Genomic DNA, 16059 nt, shown 5'->3' on the forward strand with positions numbered 1-16059 from the left:
GCTACAGTGTTTTCTAAGGCTGTAATAGATATAGTGAACTTGCTCGGTCAGTGGATTCACTTTGTACATCTCTATTGACTGCATCTCTCCATTTTTTACAGCGATTAACCCATCTCTTACTGAGGATGTGAAGGGGTACCTGACAGGCACTGAAGGGGGATCCATTACTTTACCTGACCCTCTGATGGTGCGGGGATTTGTTTCATTTGGAAGAATAATCTTAGCTATGGTGGAAAATAAGAATATTGAAGTATATGAGGAACTTTACAAAGACAGACTTCTTTGGGACAGCGACACTGGACTCTTTTCAATCACTGGCCTGCAGAGGAACGACTCAGGGATTTATAATATTGACTCTAAAAAAGGAAACGTTTTCACTGCATCATATAAACTCACAGTGTATGGTAAGTTACATTTCCTTTGCCAGTAAACTGTACAGTGTGTTGGGGGTAACATTTCAGCATCCTAGCCCCATTTGTGACCTCAGCAGTTACTCCAGTTGATTTGGACCCAATCCCAATACATCCCTTGCCCCTACATCACAGCCCTTATCCCTCCTTTCGTTTCTGAGTCAGCTGATTAATCACATGATTCATTTCTATGCAACCAATTGGCGAATCTCACTCGGGGTGCCCTATTTAAACTACTCTGGCCTGCCTACTCTTGCTGCTTCTTCTGCAAGCTGCTTTGCAACCTGCCTCCATCCCAGCTCCTCCTTTTCATGCTGTGTCTGACTTATCATGTCATTTCTGTTTGTCATTGATGCTGCTCTGTTCTGTTCCCAGGGGGTCTTTGCTGCTGCTCTCCCTGCCTTAGGCTTTCCATGTAGGCGCATGGAAGGGCAGGGAGGTGCGCTCTTTCTGCCTGTCTCTCTGTCCTCTCCCTCTTTGATGGCATATGATTTCTGAAATTAAAAAATTCCTGTAGTGAAGTTGCTGCACTTGTTACTGCTCCTCTAGTATCAGTGCAGACCAGCAGGGTAGAAGCACAGTTTGCTAACGATGACCTACACGGCACAGCTAGAGGCCTGGTAATGAAGCAGTGATCTTTTTTATTACTTTTTATTTACTATGGGGATTTACCCTGTTTTGGAGCCAGCCTCAAGTGGCTGTGTGAGGAACTGCAGTTTTTGGCACGTCCACGATTTTAACCCTTTCGAGGTTGCCGCTTGGGTGAACACTGAAAAGAGAGTATCATTTATGAACAGAAAGTATAAAAGTGTAGTTTAGGACTTCTAAATATCATATTGTCTAGTTTTTAATCTCTGTAAATTTATTCTCTAGAGTCTGTACCAACTCCTGCTGTGAGCACACTGAGTGTGAGCGCTGATGGCTGCACCTTGCTGTGTTTTGTGAAGAAAGCTGAGGAAGCGACACTGTCGTGGTACAAAGACGAAGAAATACTGAACCAGACTGGCTCCGTTCTCTCTTTGCCTCTGACTGTGCACAGCCAGGATTTCAGCTTCTCTTACAGATGTGTCGCAGCCAATCTTGCTGAAAACAAGACTCGTCCAGTCAATGTTACAACACTCTGTAGTGACCAAAACAACACAGACAGCAGGAGCAACATGAACACAAGACAATGTAAGACTAATGCTAACATAAAATATCATATTTTAAAGGCTCTTGGCATCTGTACATGTTTAGTGTATTTTATTGATGTTGGGTGTTTTCTATGACAGATGTGATTGTAATTGGAATTCCCATCGTGTTGGCTGTAATTCTTCTATTTGTCATCACGTGGAAGTGTCTCGACAAAAACAAGAGGACAATCAAACAAACACAAGGCAGGTATTTGTTTTTTGTTTGTTCGTTTATTTTTATCTCACTCCTTGTTTGTCAAACACATTTTACTGTGGCTATGAATGTAAATTAAGATGAGAGATTAAACTGTGTTCGCATGACATCACTGGGTTGAACAAATGCCATTGAAAAACTTAAAGGGGTAGTTTGGATTTTTTTTTAAATGGGGAAGTATGAGTGTTACGTCCCGCCCTTGGGCTGTCTTATGGGATGAACAAAACTCCACCACTGACCATAAAATAACCACATAAGACATCTTTAAAACACTCAAATCCATGGGATTTATTAACAAATAAAACAAGCAAACAAGACAACAAAAATCCGCCTAGAGCGCCACATGCTGGCGGGGTCACAGCTGCAAGCCCTCAAAAAATAAATAAATAAATAAATAAAAAAAAAATAGAATAAATAAAATAGAATAAATACTAGTAATAATTTGCAGCTCTGACTGGCACCCTTTCCTCATGCTCTGTCTTGAAAAAAAGAACATATAAAGAAAAAGTAAACAACAACAACAACCCCCCCTGTTGTTTGTCATTATTTGACCTGTCCTGCACCATGCTCAGTCACGTCACTGTGTGACACACGAGTTATCTGTGCGCATCTCAGTTAGGTAGCGGTTGTCACTGACAGACAACAAGAGGTCATAATTTCTCAAATTATTGGGTTATCATCATGAAAAGACCTCCAAGCCCTCAGGTGCGACATACAGAAAGCAGAGGAAAGAGGAGGCGGGGGTCCCAGTATCGAAGTATGTCGTCTTTTATAACATTAAAAAATGCTGTTGACTTTTAATTTGTACGAGCTAGCAGCTTACGAAGTTGAAATAAAGCAAAGTTGCCTAACAATGCTACTGTAGATAATGATGTGATTGCTGTCAAGGATTGAGTTAAGCTGCTGAGCTGGTTTATTGCTGTTTTTATCTGGTTGACTGCTGGCTGCTTAGTGCTCCTCCTCTTACTGAGCACATTAGATACTGTGCTGAAATTCGATAACAAATAGTGACAACTGTAAAACTAATGTGTGACTATGTAATTGTAGTGCAACTTCTTTTATTTTAGTAATGCATAATCACAACTAGATAATAATTTATGTTATGTTGAACACGTCACTGGTGCAAGTAGTAGTCTGTCTGCTGCAGCTACATGTTTTGCTTGTACTGTACAGTAATAGGTAAATCTACTCTACATCTGTCCAGATGCACTGAGAACATATTTGAACAAGAAGCCCAGAGAAGCTGCTGCAAAATGTAAGTTTAGCCAGTTATTCGTCGTCTCTGACACACTGCTATGTTGCCCTTTTTATCATTATTTTTGTTGTTGTTGTTGTTGTTGTTGTTATTAATATTATTATTATAATGTCATTATTATTACTATTGAATGTTCCAGTTTAACCTTGTTACTAATTACAATAAATGTAGGTCAAATAAAATAAAGTTTATTTGTACAGTGCCTACTTTATATGAAGTAGAATAACACAACAGCATTAAAGCAGTGGCATAACAGTAAGGATGTACTGTATGTTTGAATACAGCTACAAGTCAGGCAACATGCAGCAGCACGGCTGGATACAGCACATCACCTCACTACCTCATGACTTCCAGTGAGACACAGCCTGAATCAGGTGAGTTCTGTAATTGTATGTTACTAAGACTAAGATTTTCTTCGTATCTTAGTCTCATACTTAAGGAACCCTTTAAAGTTGGTTACACCATTGCACAAAATACTTTAGATATCACAAGCTTGAGCACAAGCAAACGAATGGTTGTCATGGAAACTGTAGTATTTTACCACTGTAAAATCTCTTTAAATGCAGTAAATGCCTCAACATTTTTACTTAACTAAGGAAACCTTGTAAGGGATTCTGTGTAACACCCTTAAGTAAATCCCTCAGTTTAGGAAAAATTAAGTCTTAAATGTCATACTTAGAAATTTAAAGTGATTTGTGTAAATGGCTCCAGAATCATACAGGAAGTAGGACAAATATTTACCACATTTATTATGTCATTTCTAAAGCCACAAACTTTGATTAAATAACCAATAATTGTAGTTTATGTAATGATCTGGTCTTTTATGAGGTTATGCTCTGTGGTCGTCAGAGCATTTATTCTTTAATTTGTTTCCCTAGTAAATAAATGTACATAGAAATATCATGTTAGGATTAGGTCCAATCCAAACTTCCCATTCCTTGAAAGAGAGAATTTAAGTCAAACATCCTCACATCATAAAACCTCAAATAGTTACATACATCGTACATCCTTGAAGAGAAGGGAAAAGATTAAAAACATAAGTTTTCCTTTAATATGTTAGACAAAGAAGTCAGAACATTTTAACATCCGTCTGTACCGATTTTACTTAAAAAGGCATCATGTCCCAGTAAACCCTGCGGTGCCAAGGCAGATGTCACACTGAAGTGAAAGAGGCAGCTGCCTTTCGCTCTAACTGTGCAAATATCCGTCTGAATGTCTCACTGATTAGAGACAGGATCTGGTTAGTGCTACAGTGCTAAAGGATGTGACCTCAGCTTTAGAGGATGTTTGCTTAAACCGAAGACAGAGCTTCTTGTTTCACTTCACAACACATTTATCACAGTGGACTTTCCCCAAATTCCAATGATGTTCTGTAAAGCTCTCTGTAACCATGACGACTGTGGGAGTCTAAGCTTTAGTTAAAGGCTTTATGTTTGGCTTGATTACAAACACATTTTAAAAGCTTTGAATACACAAAGTACACACACACACACACACACACGCATTTGTGTCAAGTGCCATCAGATTTGTGTGTCTTTGCTTCAGGATGTTATATGATCAGTAGCGTCGCTTTCAAGTGCTCTACCTGTGCTTTTCAGGTAGAGTCACAATGGAGACATGAACATCAGTCACTGTTGAATAGAGTGGTGCAGGAAGGAGTCCAAAAGCACAGAAACCAGTTAGGGTTTTAGCACTTTGGTTTCCTTTACAAACTTCAAAGAGTTTGGTTAGATGTCTGAAAGAAGGTCGGTGGTTAACACAGCAAAAGAGACATGCACGTTTTGTTCTACGACATAAAATATGTCAGTTAATACCCCACTAGAAAAATTTTTAAGCTTTACGTGTCTTAAAAAAGATGGTTGCTAACAAGGGGTACTTGTGTTAACAAACTGAGCCTGTCAGTGGCCAAAAGAAGCACTTTTAGTGGACGTAAATATGACAAGGCGCACCTGCCCCGTATGGTTCCTCTGTTGCCTGTTTTGCCACTGCCATCTGCAGCCCTGTCACAGTACTGGACCAACTTCAAAAACTCCTGTTCACACGAGTCACTTGCACTCAAAATGTTTTTGTACCTGTGAAGCACTTTGTCACCCTCGATTTCAAATGTGCTGCTGTATAAATTACATTTTACTTCATTGCAACTTAACATTTAACCTCAGCTTTGTCTCTTTGCAGATTCAGTGAGCAGCGAACCAGACGTTAACTATGCTGACATTGATATTTCTGAAGACAGACGCAGTCAGGTTGGTCTGCAAACACACCCTCAGGTAATGTGTGATGGAAATTATGTCCCCTGTTTCCAGGCAATGCTGTTGTCAGCAGTGTTTGCATAGTTACCCTCCCACCAAGTATATTTATGAAGGTTTAAACGTGGTGTCTCACATCTCTTACCTGACATGTCTATCTTCACTTAAGAGTCAGCTCAATTAACCAGGACAAACAATTTACCTGCTAACTGGCCAGCAGCATCATATAGTAAAGCAAATGGTAAATATTAGGCTCATTTGAGATGAACTAGGCCTGGAAAGTGGACAAGCGCAGGCGGCTGCAGCGGGGGGCAGTGACAAAAAGCTGCAATGCAGTTGGACAGTTTCCCGACAGTTTCCAGCAGCCTTCAGTCCGTACAGGAAGTCACAGAAACACTCACATCCTGTCTGATATGTCGGTTTATTAAAATATTATCAGACTCATAGATCAGTTTGTTCTCAGTCTCCAATTGTTTTGATCTGTACATTATATCTATGGTTCAACCTCCATTTACATGAATTCTCATGTAAATCAGCATCTTATCAGTCAGATATAGTCAGGGATAGTCAGAGATTTACATCTCTACAGATGTTATTTTAAGAATCCTCACATCCCACCGACCACAAGTCTCTGTGTTGCTAAATACTTTAATTAAAATAGTCCAATGTTAATATACAGTAGACTTTGTATGCAACTGCAGCCGCAAGATTATCGTTGTCCACTTCTGTATGACGTCAGAGCAAGTCAGGATGAAGTTGGATACAAAACTAACCAGCATGCATTGTGCGGTGATCACTGGTGATCGAACCTGCGGAGGCCTGGCTCATCTCGAATCAGCCTATTAACTTGTATCTGTCACATATCTCCTACATAGCTTAGATAGTTTGACTGTCAAAAAGACAGAACGTGACCAGATCAGATAAATTTATCAGTAGAAAGAACTCTCTTAAAGTCTTGATGCCACTCACAACCCTTATTTGTTTTTTCTTCCAGGGTGGAAATTTACCAGATTCATCAAGAAGTGCCGACAACTCCTATCTAACAACAGTCTGTTATAAACCATTATGAACAGTTCCAGTCTGTTTTCCGCTCACGTCACAGCACAGAGACAGCTCTCCTAAAAATCATCAACGATCTCCTGATGGCAGCTGACTCCGGACTATTAACCATCCCCATCCTCATCCTCCTTGACCTGGGTGCAGCCTTCAACACCATCTCCCACGTCATCCTCCTCGACAGGCTAGCATCAATTGGTATATCTGAACGCTCAGCTCTACCTTACCACCAAGCCCACCTCCACCTTCCCGCCCTCCTCCCTCTGTGACTGTTTATAGGAAATCAAATCCTGGTTTTCTTCAAATCTCCTAAAACTCAACAGTGACAAAACCGAGGTTCTCCTCCTATGAGGCCAGGTGCTCTGAGCTGTCAAAAAGTTCTGAACTGAAAAAAAAGGCACGTTTGATGCCTGGATCTACCTGGTGTCAGCAGAGAGTCCATTGTTTGGTGGTGTGCTGTCTGTTGGTGGGGCATATCCTGTGCACATGGCTGAAATGAGTGAGACTGTACAGAGGATTTGATGACTAGAGGGCGCATTCCCCCCTGAGTTGACTACTATCTAGGACCCCTCCAGCATCACTTTTGGACATGTCAGTTTCTGTGTCAATTTCCGTTCATTACGTTTTACAGTGCCTTCAAAATAAACTTCTGTTGTCATAGGAAACATAGTTAGGTTTACAGAAATGATCTGACAACTATGTCACCTGACGACTATGTCACCTGACAACTATGTCACCTGACGACTATGTCACCTGACGACTATGTCACCGGACATACACCAGTAAGTTGGTGGTTAAAAAAACTCAAGCTGACTTTCTGTTTCACAGGGGATACAAACAGCAGTCTCCTGAGGAAAGTTCGGTGTGTTTGACCCCCACATATAAGGTGACCCTTATATGAGATCAAGTCCAACAGTTTCCTTACTGACTTATATCACTGACAATACCAGTTAGATGTATTTACATGATAAATAAATGTATTTTCAACATTAAAACACATTAGGCTACAACGTGCCATCTGATGCACCTATTTTGGTGTATTTAAATATTTCGTTCACACTGGGGTCTCTAAACAAACAGTCTTGGAATTACATAAACTGGGTATGACTGGGATTCTGACAGTTGACAGCCATAAACTTCAGGCTATTTAAGTTCTGCGCACAATTTGATTAAAGCTACCTACAAGATTTATAAATGAAAATGAAGAAAAACATTAGTAATTAGCAATATTTTTTTTTTCCAATCAATTCTTGATGTTGTCTGCTGAAGGCAGCAGAGCAGCAGTAAAGTGGCCAGCTTAGCAGTAAATGTGCAGTGTAAGTCACAGTTTTTCTGTTAATAAAGGCTGCTGCTTCACTGCTTTCCAGCTGCTGGTAAAGTGAAGAGGGTTAACCCCAAAGTTACTTTGGCCCAGGAGATAAACAAATCTCCCCTGCTGCTGCCACCACCAGCTGGAGCAGGACAGGTTTACAAAGTATAAAGGGTGGAAATTTGAGTCAGAAAGTTTGACTTTGACTCCCTCTAGTGGTTGCATTAGAAACAACAATGTGGTAGACATGTCCACATTAAAAATTATAAGATATTAGATGAAATCATTGCATGTGAAAATCAAATGTTGTTTATTATTAACACGCTTACTATATTAAAAAGAACAAAGTGCTTGCCTACTTAAAAAGGACTTCAGTTGAGTAATGTAATAACAATAATGTTTTTCACAGAGTCCAATGTCCATGTTGCTGTTTATTGATTAACTTTTTGAAATGAGTGGTGATCTAGATACAGTTCTCCAACATGTTATATGTTATTTTATATTATTGTGACATGGTTCACACATAAAATAATTAGACGGGAATGTCTGTTTGTGGCTAAACCAATGAATGGTTTGTCACATTGATCCCAATTAAAATGATTTACAGGGGGCGTCCAGTAGCTCAGTAGGTAGGGCACCATGGCAGACGCCCCATGCACAAAGGCAATGTCCTTGCCGCAGTGGCTGAGGGCTTGAGTCCAGCTCATGGCCCCCCGCTGCATGTCGTTGTCAAACTGTCCTCTCACTTAAGGCAAAAAAGCCCCCCAAAAAATCTTTTAAAAAAATTATGTACAGTATAACAATCAGATATTGACATAACATAAGGCAGTCCAGCTCATAGTTCTGCATCACTGCACACAGAGGCCTCATACACCCACAGATATAAAAGAAATAACTACACATCTCAGTATGGTAAAAAAAAAAGCTTTGACAGTGACAAAATGTAGTTGTGGTTTTGTTGCTCCTGGGTTTGGCTTATTGTGTTTGCCAGGGCCATCTTCTTTCTTGCTTTCTTTGTTTGTTTATCACTGTAATTATGATCAATCTCTGCTCCCATACCTTTCAGCATAACAAAGACATTCAAGTATTATCAAAATATTTCAAAATCAGGTATTGCACGATTGAAGCCTGTCAATGCTGAAGTTATTTTCAGTGTTATTTCTAATGATACAATCAATTTAAAATATCAGTATTTCAGTCTTAACAATTTAACTGTAATTAGCTGAGACCAGCAGCTCTATAGCTTGCTCTGCAAAGCTATCTGTCCACAATAATCTGCCCACTTTTTGGCGGTTAAGGATTTTGCAACCAAATCCAAGCAAAAAATGTTTGCATTGTACGTGTCCACAAAGCAGGCATACATTACATTTGTGTATTACTTTGTAGTAGATACATTGAAACTTTATGTTTCTCAACAACGCTGTAGTAAAGGTGTGGTTAGGTTTATGTACAAAAACCACTTGGTAATAGTTTGGAAAAGATCATATTTTGACTTAAAACACCCTCATTTGGTGGCACAAAAGCTGCTGGAAAAGAAGGGACGGGTCGGTTAAAAACACCAAAGTTCAGTGCCACAAACGCCACTGGAAATGCTAAAAACAACCAGTGTTGTTGTATGTTGGTCTTGAACAGTGGGCTGCAGCTTGGCAGCCATCTTGTCTAGATGTCACACCACCCACTGTCCAGCTCATATCCTACGTCACTTTAGAAACATTAATATAATTTATATGAAATGTCCAAATGTAACGTACATTTGGCATCGAGGTTGCAGCTATTGTGAATTCACACTTGTTTTAAATTAATTTGACAACTGCTGTATGGAGTCTTCATGTTTGACCAAAAAGACATCCATTGCCCTAAAATCTTAGTACACATAATCCAGCATGACATGATGTTGATAAGTTGGTGTCCTCCATGGTATCTTCTTGATGATGTACTCATTTAAGTCCTCCTCCCACAAGCTCCTCAGCCAGCTGAAACATTTGGCTGCCAAGTAGAGCGCACCAGCACCGAGAAGAATCTTCATGAAGCTGATGCCACCACCACCACCACCACCTCCGTTCCATCTCCTGTCTTCTTCATCAAAACCTAGAGACAGAAATTCACAAAGGGTCAAGCAGCACCCCAAATAAAGCCTGTCATTCCTGCAATGAATAAACTGCACTGTCTTTAATAGGACACAGCAGTGCTGATTTAAATTCTGTAAATCAACTGAATTATGGTTTCTTCAATTACATACCATTAGAGGGGAGGATATGCACTTACTTGAGGTTTCATGTTTCTAGTTTCTGAATTTCTTCCTTCACCTCAGTAGCATAGAGGTGAATGGAATTAAGTCTGTGGTGCTTACAGTATCAAAAAACTAATCAGCCTTTTTTTTCAGACATAATACTCCTGTTACCGAATAATCCCCAGACCTCACTGCCAACAGTTTCCATAGGGACTGTTTCTTCATATTAAAGTAGCTTTTGTGACCGCATGTTCTGTGGATTGTCCACATTAATTAGGGCATTAAAGACAGATTAAGTATTTAAATGTTATTTTTCAATGTTGTGAGCACCACAAAAACATTGTGTTAAAGGAACAGTGTGTAAGATTTAGGAGGATTCAGTGGCAACTAGTGGTGAGGAGTATAGGTTGCAACCATCTGAAGCATCTCCTGGTTAGGAGTGTTCAGTGTTTAGGAGGTTTTTAACGGGAGCTGAATTATCTGCAGATGTCTCTTCCTCTGCAAAAAAAAAAAAAAACATCTGGGCCCAGTTAAATTTTTTTTCTGGATCAGAATAATCCAGATTTGGAAATCCCATGTTTACTGTCCAGGATCAGCCAATCCATGTTATCTTTGTGCTGGTTTTTCAAAACAACATTGGAATGGATCACTCTGAGCCAGATATAACCAGTGCTCTAAATGGGAATACGCATCACGATGTAGGTAGTCTGCCAATAAGCAAACTGCAATTACCAGCTATCACCACAGGCTCCGCCAAAGTGACAAGAAAATGCGATAAGCCCTATCTAGAGTCAGTATTTGGTTTGTCTGTTCTGGGCTACTGTAGAAAGATGCCGGTGCCACATGGCGATCTATGTGAATAAGGACTAGCTCCCTATGTAGATATAAACGGCTCATTCTAAGTACTAAAAACACGATGATGCTTAATTTCAGGTGATTACACCCTGAAGAAAAAAGCCTTATATTCAATTTCTGCCAATATATCCCCTAAAAACTACACACTGGGACCTTTCACAGCCATTGCACTGAGGTGGCAGAAGACATCGTCACAGACAGATGTATGACAACCTAGGCAAATAAAAACCAAAACTACCTGCATGGCTAGAGCTAAGAAAAAATAATAATTTGGGTGAACTGATCCTTTAATCCCTGTAGCTAGCTAGTCACACAAAGCAGACACATACAAATAATCCCACTGTAGAAATGCAAAGAATTGTGAGACACTTACGGGAGTAATAGCTGAATGCACGTTGCCCTTCAGGCGGCCCCAACGCAGACAGCCAATAACTGTCATTGTAGACTCTTGGTTTCTTTTTGGCTTTAGGCTTCCTGTATTTCCGTTGCACTTCACTGTAGCCAGCCACAACTCCGCTGTTGTTTGAGGTTACGCTGACCATGCGGTTCCCATACTGGTCATAGCTGTAGGGCTCCATGTTTACATCCAGTTGCAGGTTAAAAGTTTCTGAGAAGAAACTTAAGTCATCATGTACTGCTCTTGCTACAGATCCACTGTAGTTCTGCATTAAGTCGAAGATTTCCTGGACTGAAGGGTCTGGGTAGTGTATCTCCCCCATATTGTCAGCCTGGACCACCTGCATGTCTCCCCAGTAGCCTGTCCGGCTGAGAAAGTTGGTGAGATCAAGCTGCGGGTTCTGCAGGACTTGGATGAGTTCAGGGCTGACTTCGTATGTCCTGTCAGTGTTGAACCTCCCAAAGGCCACGCCGTCATGCTCTGTGACATACACCGTCTCCACCACCCTGGTCTTCACCTGGTAACCGATGATGATCCGGTCTATATTGTAATCACCAGACAACCCATAATTTTCCCTCACATAAGCGGGGAGGTTTGCAGAATCTGGGTAGGTTTCTGTGTTCAGGTTGCCGACTTCATAGTACACAACCTGAGAGAGACAGATAGAGGGAGAGAGAAATCAACAGCTGTATTGAATAAGAGATGGGAGGGAACAAAGGTAGGCTAGTGGAGGTACGCTGAATCTTGTTTATTAATATAAACAGCTAGGCAGTAATTACAATATTTATTGGGGAGGGATGCATCAAATATTCAAATATGTTCATAAACTTAGGAAATGAAAAAATATTTATATATATTAATAAAAATATTTATATACAGATACAAATATGAAGAAAATATTTGCTACGCTACGATTGGCAACCGTGCACTGCCATCTAAAATGATCATTAGCAAATGTAATCATAATAATAAACAAAACAAATACTATGGTGTACTGCAGTTTTGCGTATGGTTTGTCCAAGTGGTGTTGCCATAGCCACTGCTTGACTGTTGTTGGAAGGTTTATCAATGTCAAATTGTCTATTTCATTACTTTCAAATGTGTTAAAATGTGGAAAACTAGACTGTAATATGACTGTTATGTGTTGTTATTTTATAGTTTTGTTAAGTGTTAGTATGTTATAAAACAGGTTATAAAGTAATAGTACAGACTGTCATAAAAATCAAAATGTGCAAATCACCCCAGACCCCCCTGGAGGGTTGTTTCCATACTTGTCAACCCTCCCAGTTTTTCTGGGAGACTCCCGATTTACATTGCTCTCTCCCAGTTTCCTCCCTGGGTCACAGTTCTCTCATATTTCTCCCGATTCATGACAAATGTTCCCACCTTTTTTCCCTTTTTGTTATCACAACCTGTTCCTGGCACCATACAGCTTGTACATTATAAGCTCTTTGACTTTAAACGTCTACTGTTTCCAACCACGCAACACTTCAGCTACACCAAATGTAATTTCCTGGCAAGCATGTGATACGTGATTTTTACATCTCCACTGACCAGTAGATACTTGGTCAAGACCCCTGGGGATCATGTTCCGTTATGACAGACGTCATGGCATCAGAAGTGCTAGGCTTACTGATGAATGGACAAGTTAGACTAATTTTAGTTGGCCCAAGGTCAAGGTAAATTTGTCAAGACACCATTTTAAGTAACAGTATACATGCCACCATCCTATAAGCTGTGTCTCTCTCTGTTCACACTTATCACATAGCTTCTGCATGTAGCCATGTTGATCCGAACTCGTAATAAAACGTGCATTAAGAAAGAACACCGTGATTGGCCTCATCCTTGAATTCTTGAGATCATCACAGAAACACCTACTCTCAGGTCACGGAAGGTGCCAATGTTGAATAGGTGATTATGGCCCTGTGGGTCAAGCTCCAAAAACATTTGATGCTAAACTTAACTTCACATGATACAACCCAATGTACCTGGGGGCCAGCCAGCTGCTGGGGGCCAGCAGGGTGATTTAAAAAACTACATACAAATGAGAAAAGTGCGACTGTTTCGTCTGTCAGTGAAAAAGTATTCAACTTTCTACCGCTCCTGAAAGTGGCAACCCTTGTTATCTTTTGCTATGTCACCATTTCTTTGCTTGTTTAGCATCTGTTTCTGAAAACACTTTAGTTCCTCCTGCATGGTTCCTAATTGTTGCATGTCCTTAAACTGTATGATAGTGCTGCCATTGTGAAACAATGCAAAGTGAACTTGCTTGACTCACCAATATTGTGTGGTGGGTCACATTTAGTATATTTTGAGAAACAAGTCGAGGGTTGCTTAAAATCAGTCAGCTGGCCATGATTGGCCCGGGCCGGACTTTGGACATGTTTGTTACTGAGACTCTACCTGAGTGGTAAACATCTGGTTTGACCTCCTCCAGAGGCACAGAAGACATTATGCATCTGTTTTCACAGGCTGCGTATTCCAAGTGACGAGTACGTTGATCTTTATGTATAAAATTGCTGAAGTGCCTCTATGATGACAGAAAACAGACAAACTATGCCACAAACCTTTGTTTTACCCTTGCGCTTCTTGGGCTTCTTCAGCACTGGTAAAAGTTCTTCAACGTTGCCAAACTGGTGGAAGCCGAAGAAACCGTTCTCTGGTTGACAATCTGACACCAGCTGTGAAGACAGACTCTGGTCATTACACATCTTAGTTGTACTTACTGCTTTATTATACACGTTAATATGATTGGGAAATGGCCAGTATTACTGCAGCGGCATCACCCATTGTTTGTCTTGAAATATACTGTAGCTTTGTTGTGACCTTAATGGGGCACAACTGAATATAGGCTACAGACAATATCCATTAATTTTATGGTTTTCTGAAGCGGTTGTATGTGTGTACTGTAACTATGTTCCTCAAAAACCACAACTACAATCATTAACATGCCATACAATTCAAGTTGTTATCTAATCTAGTTGTACCTTCATGATGACCACAAAGTTAATGAGTTCACAGGTCACACACTGGTTGGCAAACCAAAACAGGAGCTGAAGGCCGTGTCGTGGAAAAGGACGGCCGAACCCTGAATTCATCAGGTGCTCCAGAGTGCAGATCTGCCACTGAACCATGGTGGAGCTAATTCAGACAAAACAGACAAACACGTGCTATTTAACAAGGCACACTGTTGGAGGTTGATTTACCTCACCAAAATCCAAAACCACATCAATCCAGCAGACAGTAATATACCGAACTCACTGCCAAATCATATTACACACCAAAATAATATATGTGGTTTTAAAAAAGTACTTGAAAATGAACTGTATTAATTAATAGTATTATTTGGTGTGTAAATGTTTCATGGGCATTCTCTTCTACTGTATGTTAAATGATTAGATTTATCTGTTAGATTATGATGGATTCAGTCAGAGCTGATTTATGTAGTGTCTTTTTGTGTGTGTGTGTGTGTTGTGTAAACTGCACTCACCGGCCACTTTATTAGGTACACCTTGCTAGTGCCGGGTTTGACCCATTTTACCGTCATAACTATGCTATTTTTTCGTGGCATAGATTCAACAAGGTGCTGGAAACATTCCTCAGAGATTTTGGTCCATATTGACATGATAGCATCACACAGTTGCTGCAAATTTGTCAGGTAGGCTGTGGTGTTTAAACCATGCTCAGTTGGTACTAAGGGGCCCAAAGTGTGTCAAGAAAATATCCCCCACACCATTACACCACCACCAGTCTGAACCCTTGATACAAGGCAGGATGGATCCATGCTCTCATGTTGTTTACACCAAATTCTGACCCTACCATCTGAATGTTGCAGCAGAAATCCAGACTCATCAGACCAGACAACATTTTTCCAATCTTCTATTGTCCAGTTTTGCTGAGCCTGTGTGAACTGTAGCCTCAGTTTCCTGTTGTTAGCTGACAGGAGTGGCACCTGGTGTGGTCTTCTGCTGCTGTAGCCCATCTGCTTCAAGGTTGGACATGTTCTTGGTTCAGAGATGGTCTTCTGCAGACCTTGGTTGTAACCAGTGGTTATTTGAGTTACTGTTGCCTTTCTATCATCTTGAACCAGTCTGGCCATTCTCCTCTGACCTCTGGCATCAACAAGGCATTTTCACCCAGAGAACTGCTGCTCACTGGATATTTCCTCTTTCTCAAACCATCCTCTGTAAACCCCAGAGATGGTTGTGTGTGAAAATCCCAGTAGATCAACAGTTTGTGAAATACTCAGACCAAGCCACATTCAAAGTCACTTAAATCACCTTTCTTCCCCATTCTGATGCTCGGTGTGAACTTCAGCAGGTCATCTTCACCATGTCTACATGCCTAAATGCAATGAGTTGCTGCCACGTGATTGGCTGATTAGCTATGAGCACTTGAACTGGTGTACCTAATAAAGTGGCCGGTGAGAGTATATCAACAGTGGATGTGCATTATGATGTATTATTTAGTGTTGTGTATTGTGAATGTATGTTTTGTATTGTTGCCATGTACCCGAGGAAGAATAGCTGCTGCAACGCAAGAGCAAATGGGGATCTTAATAAACAAACAAACACACACACACTGTTGACAGTTTTAAAGATTGGCTATGGTCTATACAGATGACTGCATACATGGAATAATTATAGCATGTAATAGGCTGCTTGAATATAAAAAACGATACAATAATTAAGGATATAAATGGCTGTTATAGTAAAGGACATATATAGAAGATTATATAAAGAATGTTGTCCAGTTTATTTACCGTCTCTGCTGCTGTCTCTGTTATTTCATAGCGCTTCCTTATCTCTCCAGCACAGAGACAGTAAGAAGAAGTGAAAACATCCAGCAGCAGCGCCGCCCCCGTCTGTGCCCGCCGTGCGTGCTCGTCCACGTCGCTCCGCAGCCACGCGCGTTC

General features: G+C 40.6%; 2 protein-coding genes across 3 annotated transcripts in view; one reads left to right on the forward strand and one right to left on the reverse strand.

The window, feature by feature from the left end:
* LOC126391020 (uncharacterized) overlaps window positions 1-7948 on the forward strand; it is a 52332-nt gene extending 44384 nt beyond the window's left edge. The window contains exons 4-10 of one of the 2 annotated variants that reach the window (XM_050045591.1): window positions 102-404; window positions 1284-1583; window positions 1682-1786; window positions 3001-3051; window positions 3336-3425; window positions 5227-5318; window positions 6292-7948. In XM_050045591.1, the coding sequence (XP_049901548.1) occupies window positions 102-404; window positions 1284-1583; window positions 1682-1786; window positions 3001-3051; window positions 3336-3425; window positions 5227-5318; window positions 6292-6366 (1016 nt within the window). In that variant the 3' untranslated portion in view covers window positions 6367-7948. The remainder of the gene's footprint in view (window positions 1-101; window positions 405-1283; window positions 1584-1681; window positions 1787-3000; window positions 3052-3335; window positions 3426-5226; window positions 5319-6291) is intronic. The other variant, XM_050045592.1, reaches the window with a different exon arrangement.
* Window positions 7949-8073: 125 nt separating this feature from the next.
* LOC126391025 (uncharacterized) lies at window positions 8074-16024 on the reverse strand. The gene is made up of 5 exons (XM_050045599.1): window positions 15907-16024; window positions 14132-14285; window positions 13712-13825; window positions 11121-11793; window positions 8074-9750 (listed from the first exon to the last, which is right to left on the reverse strand). Exons 2-5 carry the CDS (start codon window positions 14276-14278, stop codon window positions 9527-9529), a joined length of 1158 nt encoding a protein of 385 aa, XP_049901556.1. The 5' UTR covers window positions 14279-14285; window positions 15907-16024; the 3' UTR covers window positions 8074-9526.
* Between the last annotated feature and the right edge of the window lie 35 nt (window positions 16025-16059).

The sequence above is a fragment of the Epinephelus moara genome, chromosome 5 (genome assembly GCF_006386435.1).
Source record: "Epinephelus moara isolate mb chromosome 5, YSFRI_EMoa_1.0, whole genome shotgun sequence".
In the NCBI taxonomy this organism is placed as follows: domain Eukaryota; kingdom Metazoa; phylum Chordata; class Actinopteri; order Perciformes; family Serranidae; genus Epinephelus; species Epinephelus moara.